Here is a 13,239-nt window from a genome sequence, read left to right as displayed (position 1 = left end):
TCCTGAGGTTGAAGAGGCGCTGTTGGCCTCCTTCACCACTCTGTGCATAGAGGCTGCTACCTATATACATAGACTAGAAATCACTGGCCACTTTAATAAATGTTTAAGTATCTTGCATTACTCATCTATGTATTCTATACTACTCTCATATGTATTCTATACTACTCTCTTAGTCTATGCCGCTCTGACATTGCTCATCCATATATTTCTATATTCTTAATTCCATTCCTTTACTTAGATGTGTGTATATGTTGTGAAATTGTTAGATATTACTGCACTGTCTGAGCATTGCTACACCCGCAATAACATCTGCTAAACACGTGTATGTGACCAATAACATTTGATAGATGTCCATTTCAGTTTGTCAGTGATGTGTACGCCGTGGAACTTGAAGCTTTCTACCTTCCCTGTGGTCCCGTCGATGTGGATAGGTAGGTGCTCCCTCTGCTGTTTCCTGAAGTCCACGATCATCTCCTTTGTTTTGTTGACGTTGAGTGAGAGGCTGTTTTCCTGGTACCACACTCCCAGAGCCCTCTCCTTCTCCCTGTAGGCTGTCTCGTCATTGTTGGTAATCAAGCCTACCACTGTTATGTCGTCTGCAAACTTGATGATTCAGTTGGAGGCATGCTTGGCCACGCAGTCATGGGTGAACAGGAGGGGGCTGAGCACACACCCTTGTGGGGCCCCAGTGTTCAGGATCAGCAGTGGTGGTGGTGTTGTTTCCTACCTTCACCACCTGGTGGCGGCCTGTCAGGAAGTCCAGGATCCAGATGCACAGGGCGGGGTTCAGACCCAGGGCCTTGAGCTTAAAAGATGAGCTTGGAGGGTACTATGGTGTTGAATACTGAGCTATAGTTAATGAACAGCATTCTTACATAGGTATTCCTCTTATCCAGATGGGATAGGGCAGTGTGATGGCAATTGCATCGTCTGTGGACCTATTGGGGCGGTAAGCAAAATGAAGTGGGTCTAGGGTGACAGGTAAGGTAGAGGTGATATGATCCTTGACTAGTCTCTCAAAGCAGTTCATGATGACAGAAGTGAGTGCTACAGGGTGATAGTCATTTAGTTCAGTTACCTTTGCTTTCTTGGGTACAGGAACAATGGTGGCCATCTTGAAGCACATGGGGACAGCAGACTGTGATAGGGTGAATGGACAAGGTTTGCTAGCTTATTTGTGAAAACCACAGAGGCAAACTACAGCACTGATTTGTCCTTTAGGGCCAAGGTTTTTTTCAGGTTTTCTAGCAGTCTCTCTCTATGGAATCTTATGATCCGCACTGAGCTGAATGTTTTCTTTTGGGATACCGATGCACATAAAGCTATATTTTTTTAAACTAGTGAAACCATCAGAACAAACATGGAGGAAAACTAATAAGCATAAAATACGGTTTCAGTTTTGGTACCAAAACAATGTTTCCCCTCAATTACTTTCCAACACGGCCAAGGACGTGTGGTGGTTTTGGAAGGAATTTGGCATGACCATCAGAAACTGGGATATTCTTGCCATAAATAGGTCTATATTTGGATGAATACGTCAAGCTGAAATGCATTTTTCATGCCAAAATTAGAGATGCTAAAAAGACAGATTTAGTAGGTTTGAGGTCAAAAGCAGTATCATAATAAACTGCTTTCTTACATGCAGACTGTTTTATATCAAAAGTTAGCAAATGATCACAATGTGAATATAATGCTCGCTGGCATAATCTCTTTCAGATCTGTGTTTTTTGACAATCCCTTGAAGCATCAGACTTTCAAAAACAGAACAGAAGCAGTATTCATACATAAGCCAGATGGAAACCAAGATCAGAGGGAAAGACTGAGGAAAGATTCCCTGGGTAAACCAGCCGACCCTCAGCCTCCTCATGACATGGTGGTCCTCCCACAGCAGACAGGGATCAGATGACTCCCCAGACGACCCTGCAGCCTTTGATCTGTAACCAGAGACAATTTGTCCAGCCGAGCAATGAAGTGGCAAAAAGAGAAGACTGCTGGCACACCAGTTCAATAAGGAGCCAGTTATACAGCTGACCAGACTGGACAAATGAACAGGATCTTACAGAACAAGAAATCAAAACACCATGTGAGGACTCAGACCTGCCCTCCAGACTTCCCTTCCTCCTACAATGTCTCCCCACCTCTTTACTTAGTGTTACCCACACCTTTTCTGACCCTTTATGCAGGAAGACAGAGCAAGCTCTGACCTCACGGGTCAGATGAGGTGGCTGCAATGGCTGCATGTTCGCTGTTTTATCGCTGTGCTCGATTGTGTGTATACATTGAGTTCATTCAGGCAGAAGGACATAAATCGTCCATCTTTAAAGCCCTGTTCTTGGCGGAGGTTCATTAACAGGCTGTGTAACCTCATGAAGCATGCCCACACCATAAAAATCACAGTTATACTCCCCCTCAGCACCTGCCTGGTCTTTCATCAGACAAACACCTCCCCAAAATCTGTTGGGAGAGTCCAGGAGTGTCTAAAGCCTATGTTAGATACACAGGTCTGTGAGAGCATTGGAGGTATCTTCCTGCATGTGCCTATGACAGGATAAGGTGGCCCCTGGATGGACTGAAGACGTATCCACCTGGGTCTCTCACAGCTGACTGCCATCAAGCCCAAGGTGTCTGCAACAGTACACCACAGTAAAGATGCAACAGGCATCCCTGGAGTACAAGGCTCACGCCACACAAAAACCCTTCACTTCAAACGCCTTTGTGGGAAATGTCCCCCCTCAGCTCCCCACTCCTCCTCCTCCACACCCAGGGTGAGACCCACCACAGTAAATCACCTGAGCTCTGAAATCCCAGACGTCGGCAAGGCAATCAGCCCCCTGGGAACAGAATTGACTCTATGCAATAACCCTTCAAAAACAGTACCTGCAATCTCAATAGCCACTTTCACTATGGGTGTAAAATGTAAAGGCTGTTGGCCATTGTTGGGATACCCTGGGGAAAGAAATGGTCAAAAAGCAGATAGGCACTTTGCCTCTGTGCTTGGGTTTTTAACTAGCTTCGTTTGTTTTCTTTCAGAGCTGACTCTTACATAACCAGTTTGGACAACAAACTGGAAATATTCATTCTATAAATCTGATAAAAATAGAACACGACAACCCATGGTCAAATCAAACACACATTTGACATGGAATGATGTTTGCTGATTTTTAAAGGAGAGGTAAACATCTAATATGTGTCAGTGAAGGAGAGGTAAACATCTAATATGTGTCAGTGAAGGAGACCAATGTACCACCTCCTCAACCCACTGTGCATTAACCCTCCACAGGACGTACACACAAAGTATGCTCTCCCGCTGTGAACATCTTGCAGCAGGCAAACAGGAACCACATGGCCGGGGGAATAATACAGCACGTATAATGTTGGCAGATGCTTTTAAAAGAGCACCAGAGGTTTTCATTAAAGTGTAAACTCAGTGGCTGCAATTGCCTTTAAAACACCACCATGGTTGGGGTCTCCTCATTAGCTAACCTGAGGGGGGGGGGACCAAAAACAAAACAGTAGAAGCAGGCTTGGGATGTTCATAACCCCCTGCCCCTCGACTTAATCCTACATGTGTCTGCCCTCAGGCCAGGCTGCCCTGAGTGGAAAGAGCTATGGTGTGATTTTTCCAGGGGCATGCTGCATGTGCACTGTTGAGAGGGAGCTAGAGCAAGAGAGAGGGGTGGAGAAAAAGGGAGAGAGGGGAGGTAAAGCCAGCGAGAGAGCAACATGCCGACCTGTTGAACTGTGGTGGTGAGGTCCAGACACAGCTGAATGATCTTATTCTTGGTGCTGGTGAAGTCACTGATCCCAGTCAGGGGCGTCCTGCAACAAGAGAGGAGAGAAAAGTTTGAGATGCCATTTTATCATGACATTCTAAGGTCCGGGTCATGTCCCTGACCGTACTGATATTCAGTAGCAGTCAGGGGAGCTGGATAAGGGAGTAAATATCACAGTGGGACAACAGTGCGACAGAGCCACCTCTAGGAGGCTGTCAATAAGGAAAACAATAGTACTGGTGAACCTTGCTCTACTTTGCGTGTGCCTAGGATAGAAGGCTCTGTGGCCACAGAATGATTGGAAGTCTGTCTCCATGTTGGGCCACCTCCTCCATTCCTTCTCCCAAATACCCACCCCTGAACTCCAAAACACATCTCCCTACCGCTAACCCCTCAACACCATGCCACCCCCAAATATGTTGGGAGAACTCATCACAATACACTTTTGATCTGGAAACAAACCTCAGAAGAAAAAAAAAATCCTTTCAGCTGTGAAGGTCAACGTGGTGACATTATTACTACTACTACCTGGTTTAGTTTTAACTGACAGAAGGGGAGAGAGTGATCTTTCAAACAAATGCTAGGAAAATAAAGTAAGCACTGTACATGAGCAGTAGAGTATGTGGATATTCTGGAGGATTGATTCTTACAGCTCATCTGGATATTCTCTAGACAGAGGTAGAGGAAACCCACCAGACTGTATCCAATTACATTTATATGTCCTCATACCCTTTCTAGAAGGCTCTCCTGAGAGAGAAGAGCTGTGTTTCTGCTATAGTCTGTAGATGCTGAGGAGAAACCAATGCTTGTAATGTGTAGCGTAGCAGTATATTCTAGTCATGAGGTGATTCAGTGAGCTTAATGACTCCTATGCGTTGGAAAAACTAACATTACAGCTAACCCCAACAGCAGTCCAGGAGCTTGAATGTATATAGCAGACTTTATGTAGCTAGGACAGCTATGCAAAGTTACCATGGTAACCCTACTCTGTACATACAAATAGAGTACACTGAATGTTTTTTGCTCGTGGGAACAGCCTTCCCAGAATGCTGTGCGAGGCGAGGTCTTACCTGTCCAGCCAGGCCAGGAGACTCTTGGCAGCTCCGATGAGCTCCACCACGGAGGTGAGGAAGTCGTTGGGGGGTTTCCTGGAGGTGCTGCCGTCGTATGTCGGGCTCTTCCTGCGGTCTGACGTGGACATGTGCAGGCTGTTGGTGGCTGCTCTCATCCTCACCACCAGACCCTTCAGGTTGTCTGTCTCCACTCCGTAGTTCTGAGAGGGGAAGAAAGAAGAGTTGAGCTTGATATATCAAAGTTATAGTTTGTCATAAAATAATGTGTATTTTTACGTGATTACAGTGAACGTCAAATACATTTTTGGGACAAAGCATTCCTGATTGGAACTGTTTTTCCAGATTTTTATGGCTCTGGATTTAATTTCACAGACAAACATGTTTCCTGCAGAGTAAATGTGGGTTATTAATTGTAATGGGCTAAGGACGCATGATTTAAGAGGCCATGTCTCTACCGGCACCTCTGGGGAGAAATTCCCCTGCATTCTTCAGGCACGTCTGGCTCAACCCTCGGGAGGGAGGCGTGCACGTGCCATCACCTGATTCCCATCAAGCAAGCAAAGTTTTCATTCCTGAGCCAGTAAGTTGAGGGCAGACGTGTAAGCCTGGCCGCAGATCTGTGTGTGCTTAGGCTACTGCTCTGTCGACTGTTTATTCCCACTGCCCTTACAACCCTGACCTGCTCCAGGGGAAGTGATTAGGCAAATGATTGGACCGACACACCCAACCTAGTTTTTACTTCCAACTGTGTAGAAAGAGATTCTCTTTTGAGTTTACGACCCAGAAAATACCTATAATATATAATTCCTCCTAATGGCCAAAGAAATCCCTTATGAGGCCAAAGTTGTGTCCTGTACCTGCCCTATGGTCCCGAGCTCTGCTCTGGCTACAGGGATATGTTGTATGAAATAAAGCTTTAGATGTTCATTGTTAGTACAGTATGGGCAGGCCAAGTTGCATTTCTTTACGTAAGCATCCGCAGCGCCTCACAAAGCCTTCTTCATCATAGCGCATAGCTACAGTTAGTCATATGGTGAGTTCATCAGCTATCGGACTGTGCAGTACATTTCACTGCGAGCAATGTGTCTGATCTCAGGGAGCATTGGATTTAACACTGACCTATGGTCAGGTTCAGACTAATGCTCTCATCAAACATCACGATGGCCACATTCATCATGATGTCATTCAGCTGCCGGCTCTGCTTACTGGCTCAATTTAGGATGGCTTAATTTAGCAACCAATCCTGGCAACTCACGCACGCTCCACTTAAATATTGCGGAAAGAATGTGTTTGGAGTGGAGTGCTAGTTAAAGGAGACGAGAGGGGGGGTAGCCTAAACTCCCGTTCTGGCAAATATCAGCTCACATGGTGTTGCATCCCTGCCAGCCTCTCTGGCCTCAGCCTGACTGGCACGCTAACGGCTAAACACGCTAAAGAGCAGAAAATAGCCTGCGCTCGCTCGGCCCTGCTCCACACTGAGGAAACCTGCAAGTGATCAGCGGCTAACTCCACTCAGCTGCCGTTTTATATCAGGAGCATTTACTCAGGAACCGATTATATATTACCTCATCCTAAAGTCGTCCCCACGGAGCTGAGGCAGAAGCCATATGTGCAAACTGACAGAGCATGTTACATTTCCTACATCTCAGTTGGCAAATCAAACATCCAAACGGCTCTTTCAGAGGTCCACCGAGACACAAAGAGCCTTTGAGGTCACTATGGGAACCTCTGGAACCTTAAGCAGATTTATACCAGGAGAAGAGATGGAGAGAAGGTGCATATAACTATCTCAGATGCTCTGAAACCCCACACTTGTCCATTATAAGACATAGCAACTGTGTTGAACCAAAACAGAGTGGCTTTGAAACTAAGCCATGGAGAGCCAATCAACATCAAACAGCACTGCTGGCTTTGTCATTAGTGAGCCAATAACATACAGAAACACCAGCTCTGACTGGTAGGCAGATGTTCAACACCTCTTTGTTCCATAGCTGTAGCAACTTAAAGGAACAGGGACCAGGTTAATAATGTGTGTTTCAAAGTGACTGTTGTGAGCAGGATCTGCTTGGGCCTCCAGATAGGTCCTGTATCCTGACATGAACAAGTGTCCTCAGGAGACCCGAGGAGGGCTATCGCAACAGGTTCTTCCTGCCCCTCACCGCATGGGCCCAACGATACGCATCACCTGACACGACCAGAGGAACATGGCCCAAGAAGGGCGTTCCCGCATCTCTCGACCACAGACAGAAGGCTGTTCCCAGACCTGTATCAGCCAGGTGGGAGCCCCATCTGTTTCCTGCTCCTGAGGAGATAGGTACGCACCTCCAGGGGACAAGTCCACAGTGGACAGTAAAACACCAATCATAGCCGCTTCCACACACTACTTGGCTGCTGCGCCTTGAATATCTATTCCATGGCTCTGGGAGACAATAGGTGGGCTTTTCTCCTGTGAGCAGGCCGCTGGGGTTCCAAAGAAAATCAGAGGTGTTGGGTTTCAAGATGGGTCTCTGCAGAAGTCATCATGTTTTTGACTTGAGAGTCCCAGTTTGATTAATCAACATGTCCTTCGTCGGTCTACAGAGACCAGTTTGCTCTGATGGCTTTTGGCTGGAGTGAGCTGTAATCTGAGTCAGTCAGTCTGTCTAACGTCCTGCTGAGGGGGAGGAACACTATGAGAGTCAAGCTAAGACATGTGTGATACAAGGTTCTACTCATTTATGAGATGAAAACAAATACACAGCACTGACGTAAGAACATACTCTCCAAGAGTATGCAACAGAAAAAGAGAAGGTTCAGAGCGTCTCATCTCCTGATCATCTACCCAATGGCTACATGACCGATACAGGGGGTATCCTGTCTACCCTGAAAGGACTGTGTGACCACAAAGAGAAGAGTTGGACTTGAACCGTTTGACCCGAACCGTTTGACCCCACAGCAGAGAGACACTAATGAGGGGGGAATTGGCTGGCGACAGTGTGTCAGAGTGAGGGGGTCTGGTATTTGTCGGCTGTGTGATCCTGTCATAAGCCATGACCTCTCCCGCGGGGCCAGTGAGAGAGAGGCCTCTATGTTAATAAAGTAGGGATGGGCACGGTTATTCAACGTTATATGACAGTTATGAGTGTGCCCCATTAAAAAAAAGACATACCGGTAGCCTACACACTTTTCACCTGTGTAGCTTGTCAATGTTGGTTAATCAAAGCAGCACTACAGTCAGAGGCTCCATTTCTGCTAAATGGAATGAAGTTAGTTAAATAAGGAGTAGGCTACAATGACCAACCAAAATGTAGGCTGTTTAATATGAATTATGAGAGCGAGATATTAGAGAGACAGGTTGCTGGATCGAATCCCCGAGTTGACAAGTTAAAAATCTGTCGTTCTGCCCCAAGCAAGGCAGTTAACCCAATGTTCCCCAGGCGCCAACGACGTGGATGTCGATTAAGGCAGACCCCCGCAGCGCTCTGATTCAGACGGATTGGGTTAAATGCGGAAGACATTTCAGTTGAATGCATTCAGTTGTACAACTGACTAGGTATCCCCATTGCGCCCCTTCACCACCCATTTGTGTTGAAACGACAAGCAGAGTGCACCGCCTCTCCTGAGCAGACCAGCACGTTTACCCAGGGTTCTTCACAGGTGTGAGGGCAGTTCCAGGCATTCCAAACTCAAGGTCACAAGTCCGACTAAACATCCGCTCTGTCTTTCATAACATAACTATCCTCTCCCAGACGTTCAACTTATTTTGAGAAATAACAGAGGCCCTGCATTGGGGGAAGACGTATTAAAGCTAACAAACACACACTGGGGAAACAAGGGAACACGGGTTAAATTTATGAAGCCTATCAAGAGAAAACTATTTCAGGCTTCAGTAAATTGCAGGGGATGAGCAGAAATCTGGGCCCAATTACCCTGAGCAGAGGAAGGGATGCTGGACTGCAGGATGTACGGTATGGTAAATAAGGTACGACAGAGATTAATCAAAGCATTAGACATGCCCTCTACCCCTGTAATAAGCGTTTCCACGTGTCCATCCATTCCCAATGACCACAGTAACGTTACCACCTAGGGTCTTATCTCTTCAAGCTGCTATCACCATCTCTGCTCCAGAGAGGGATGCTCAGACACTATCCAACAATACTTCCCTTGGAATATTCCCTAGAGATGATGAATCAAGGAACCCCAGACTTCAGAGGTCCATCCCAGGATAGCTGGACACAGACATGGGGCTTAGGACACTCAGACTGGCAGCTACCATGCTGAGGTTAATCTCATTTCAATCTCAACCTTAAACATTAGGAGCAAACTAACCAGGATCAGATGTTAAGGGCACGAACACGACTGGTGTCTAACCACAGACCAGCGCACACTCCCACAAGACCTTTCTAAACCACACTAGGCCCCTCAGGAATCTAGATGGTGGTCCAGTGCCTGCTAAATTAGATCGGTTTGGGTACAGTAACCTGTTGGTCTACTGAACTTCCTTCTTTATAGAATAAATAAGATCAGAGAGGATAAAATCTAAATGGATATGCTCTTTTTAGGAACTTGATAGAGGACAAATCATTAATGTGAGCTAATTTAAAGGAGCATAAGGATTTGACAAAAGAACGCTGACACTGATAAAAACTTAAGACCGCAATCTGGGTTTATATGACACAGGAAGCGATAAAAACCAAAATCAATCCCATCTGTTTGAAAAGCTCAGACTGAAACAGAACCAGGTTGTTTTAAAAGAGAGTCTCTCTCTCTCCCTTTCCGAGCTTTAAGACAGTAGTGTTGACCATAACTCTTCAACTGGCAGCACTTCTGATGGACGGCCGGTCGCCCGGTCAGATCCCAGCCCAGCTAGAAGGCTGTAACGCCGTTCCCACGAGCCACTGGGGTAAGAGACAAAAAGGACAAGGCCGGGAGTGCACTGGGAATGTACAGCTGACCTAACATTTCTCTGTGTGTGTGTGTGTGTGTGTGTGTGTGTGTGTGTGCCGCGTGTGTGTGAGAGTGAAACCGAGGGAGAGAAAAACCGATAAAGACCGAAAGCGAGCACACTAACCCATTTCGCCACTTCATGTCCTGCCTCCCTATCTGTGGGAATGTTTACGAATTGTAAGTCTCTGGACAGGAGCGTCTGCTAAAATGTAAATGCACTACTAATCATCAGCTCACATTCAACCCCCAGACCAGACCTGGGACCCATACAGCCTGAATAAAGAGCTTGATTTTACTCCCTCTCTGGAGTGAAACTGATAGCGTTTCCTACTCTAATGTCCTGGAGCAGTGTTCCACACCACATTGAGCTCTGTGGGAAATGAGAGGTTCTGCACCACTGGTTCCGTTGGCTGCCAACTATATTCTGGGCATATTTCAAACACACGCTTGCACTGCGAGAGCAGGGTGGCAGCAGAGCTTATGACCTAAGCTCCATCGCCAGTGAGCCTCACTGAACAACCAGCAAGATCCTGGTTCCACCATATGTTTTATCTTAAACTACAAGCTACATATTGACCTGCGGGGGGGGGGGGGGGGGGGGGGGGGGAAGGGGGCAGAGAGAGAAAGATGTGGTGTGAGCACCCCATACCAGAGCACAGAGCAGGTCGACAGCCTCCAGCACCAGCTCCTGGTGTCCAATGCGGGCCACACCCAGCTCCTCCAGGTCCTGATGGGAGATCTTCAGCAGCTGCTCCCCACTGATTTTCTCCTGCTCAAAGTTTGCTACATACTGCTGCAGGCTGTCATCCAGCCCTGGGGGGGGGAGAATCCATTGATTAGACAAAGATCACCAACAGCAATATTCCCTCTAAACAGCCCACGCACAGAAGCACGAGATTGAACTTAACTTTATAGAGTTTTCCCCCTTAATGAACATTATCAACGTTTCTTTTACTGTGGGAATTGTGATCGATTCAACACAATATTAGCTATTTTCCATGCAACATACCAAAAACAAAACGAACTACGCAAGGGATTCTGTTCTAGGCAGAACGCAGCAGAGTAGGATTCAATTGCATTGACAGGTGCGCCATAACCAATCTGAGCTGCAGTAGGCCTATATGCAAATAGACCATTGCGACATATGGACCTGTGCCTTTCACTTTGAACTGGACTGTTTTTACAGCATGAGCGGTCATGAGTAGATGCTCTTGTTTTGAGATCAAAGCGAGAGCTACACGGAGCAACGTGTGCACATTTGTACGTGTTCATATCTTTTGCTATTTAGTGACTTATTAGCTGAGATAGATCATTTGTAGTCAGCAATAGGGGAGTGATTGCTTCCTACAAGAGCACAAAACATGTGCATTTCTAGACATCTTTGAAAAGAGAGTCAGGTAAAGAGCTTTGCTCCATTTGTAGTGTTGTATTTTGAGACAGTTTATTCAATCCTAAGTAGCCAATAGGCAGAGGGTAGCATAATTTGCCTGATTTTCTGTAATAATGGTATGGAAATAATGATGCATATTATTTTGTAGTGGTTTCTTGCATCAAACAACCATTTTCAGCCACCTCCTTGTCTTAGGGACAAGTGGATAAACCGGTTAATTTCAAGCCCTGCATGCATGCTTCAAAAGTTTAAATGGAATGTAGGCCTATGTTGAACACCACACTTTGGCTGCTACGGTAGGCTGAATGATAAAACAGCTATTTCTATGTTAAAATGTTATGGGAAGCATCTTCTCCATTGTGTTTTTGATGGTAGGCCTACATTATGATCAACTGGCCACAGTAGCCAACTTGACCAGTGCTAAAACTGTAACAAAGCAGGTACAGCCTCAACGTTCACAGTAAACACGCAACAAAAGTTGCACAGAATTTTCACAACGTTGAAGTTTGCACTCAGCAGAACTGAGATTTGCTCAGTGACAAAATAAATGAGGGAACACTGCCTATAAGGAAGACCTTTTCGTGTGGAAAGAAATGATAACATATGAGAAAACAGTAAAAACAATGAATCCTGCTTTGATGCAGGCCTCCTGGCTCCCTATACCATTCAGTACCGATTCCTAGTTTAAGAGACACATTAATCCCTGTAAAGACGCATCAGCCTTGTATTGACAAGCCCAGTTCTAATTGCAGACTTGACACCTGACAACATACAGCAATATTCCCACAAACCAACAGCAGAGAGAAAAACAGGTGCATCAGATCTATCCTCAAGATAAACACACCTTAAACAGAAGAGGTTAAACCTGATTGAAGTCTGTTTGGCCAGTTAAACAATAGATGGCTCTCGGGTCTGATTACAGTTTGAGAATGACTCGTCTGCTATTCAAATCCCTACACTGTTGGATGAGTTGTAACTATCACAATACCAGCCATTCTGCCCACTCAAGGATAAGCAATCCATACTACATTACAGTGACACCTAGTAAGGTCTCAGCTGGATCAATTGGGCCAATGAAATATGGTTCATATTTTACAGGCCTGTGAGATTGACCCAGCGGTTGGATTTTACAGTGAGGCGGCAACATCAGATAGACTTTTCTTGCCCGTTGAGGCTTTTTATTTGAAAGTGAGGAATAATGCCAGCAAAACTTATAATATTTAAACAAGAAAAGAACAATAGATCAAAACTGAACTGAATCAAAGAGCATTTAAAAGAAAACAGGCATTGTTGAGGCCTGGGTTAACTCGGCAACATGCTGACCTTACCCTGTCCTCGGCTCTAACCAGGAAATGACAGGATTTAAATAGGGCTACCTTTTATTTAATTTTTTTTACCTTTATTTAACTAGGCAAGTCAGTTAAGAAAACAATTCTTATTTTCAATGACGGCCTAGGAACAGTGGGTTAACTGCCTTGTTCAGGGGCAGAACGACAGATTTTTACCTTGTCAGCTCGGGGATTCAATCTTGCAACCTTTCGGTTACTAGTCCAACGCTCTAACCACTAGGCTACCATGCCTGACCAATTAACATCAAAAGCCAAGCATTACAATACACCCATGTTCAGATCAGAAACAAAGCACAACTGTGCTAACCCACATTATAAATTACAATAACAAAATGTGCTGCTCATAAACTGTTCCATAATCAATGTCTGGTTCTTCATATAGGCATGTATTTAGATTATCATAATGTCATCCATCACTTAATCGTCACAAGCACTCTTCGCAGAAGTCTGTGTGGGTAATGTGGAGCGCTTTAGCTAATAAAACATGTGTGACGTGTAATTAAAAGTATTTCGGAGGGACAGGACAAAACAGCTCCTGCAAATAAAGTCTCCCTTAGAGCCAAACAAAAATGCTTCTTGTTCAAAATAAAACCTGACTGCAACAATCACACACACACCCCACTCTCATTTGGGCCGGTAAGCAGTGTTGTGACAACAGAGTGAAGAACGAGCCTGTGTGTGGGAGAGGCATGGGCCAGAGAGGAAGGGAGGAAACACCATCTTGCTTA

At 45.6% G+C, this 13,239-nt stretch overlaps 1 protein-coding gene across 2 annotated transcripts in view; it reads right to left on the bottom strand.

Annotated features, from left to right (window-relative positions):
- LOC115172752 (connector enhancer of kinase suppressor of ras 3) overlaps positions 1–13,239 on the bottom strand; it is a 71,289-nt gene that overhangs the window by 41,045 nt on the left and 17,005 nt on the right. For both annotated transcript variants that reach the window (XM_029730482.1, XM_029730481.1), the window contains exons 2-4: positions 10,422–10,585; positions 4,844–5,046; positions 3,732–3,819 (exon numbers count right to left, since the gene is read on the bottom strand). In XM_029730482.1, coding sequence (XP_029586342.1) covers positions 3,732–3,819; positions 4,844–5,046; positions 10,422–10,585 — 455 coding nt within the window. The remainder of the gene's footprint in view (positions 1–3,731; positions 3,820–4,843; positions 5,047–10,421; positions 10,586–13,239) is intronic.

Source organism: Salmo trutta, chromosome 33 (genome assembly GCF_901001165.1).
Source record: "Salmo trutta chromosome 33, fSalTru1.1, whole genome shotgun sequence".
Lineage (NCBI taxonomy): Eukaryota > Metazoa > Chordata > Actinopteri > Salmoniformes > Salmonidae > Salmo > Salmo trutta.
Note: the sequence above shows the minus strand (reverse complement) of the source record. Positions and strands in the feature narration are given on the sequence as shown.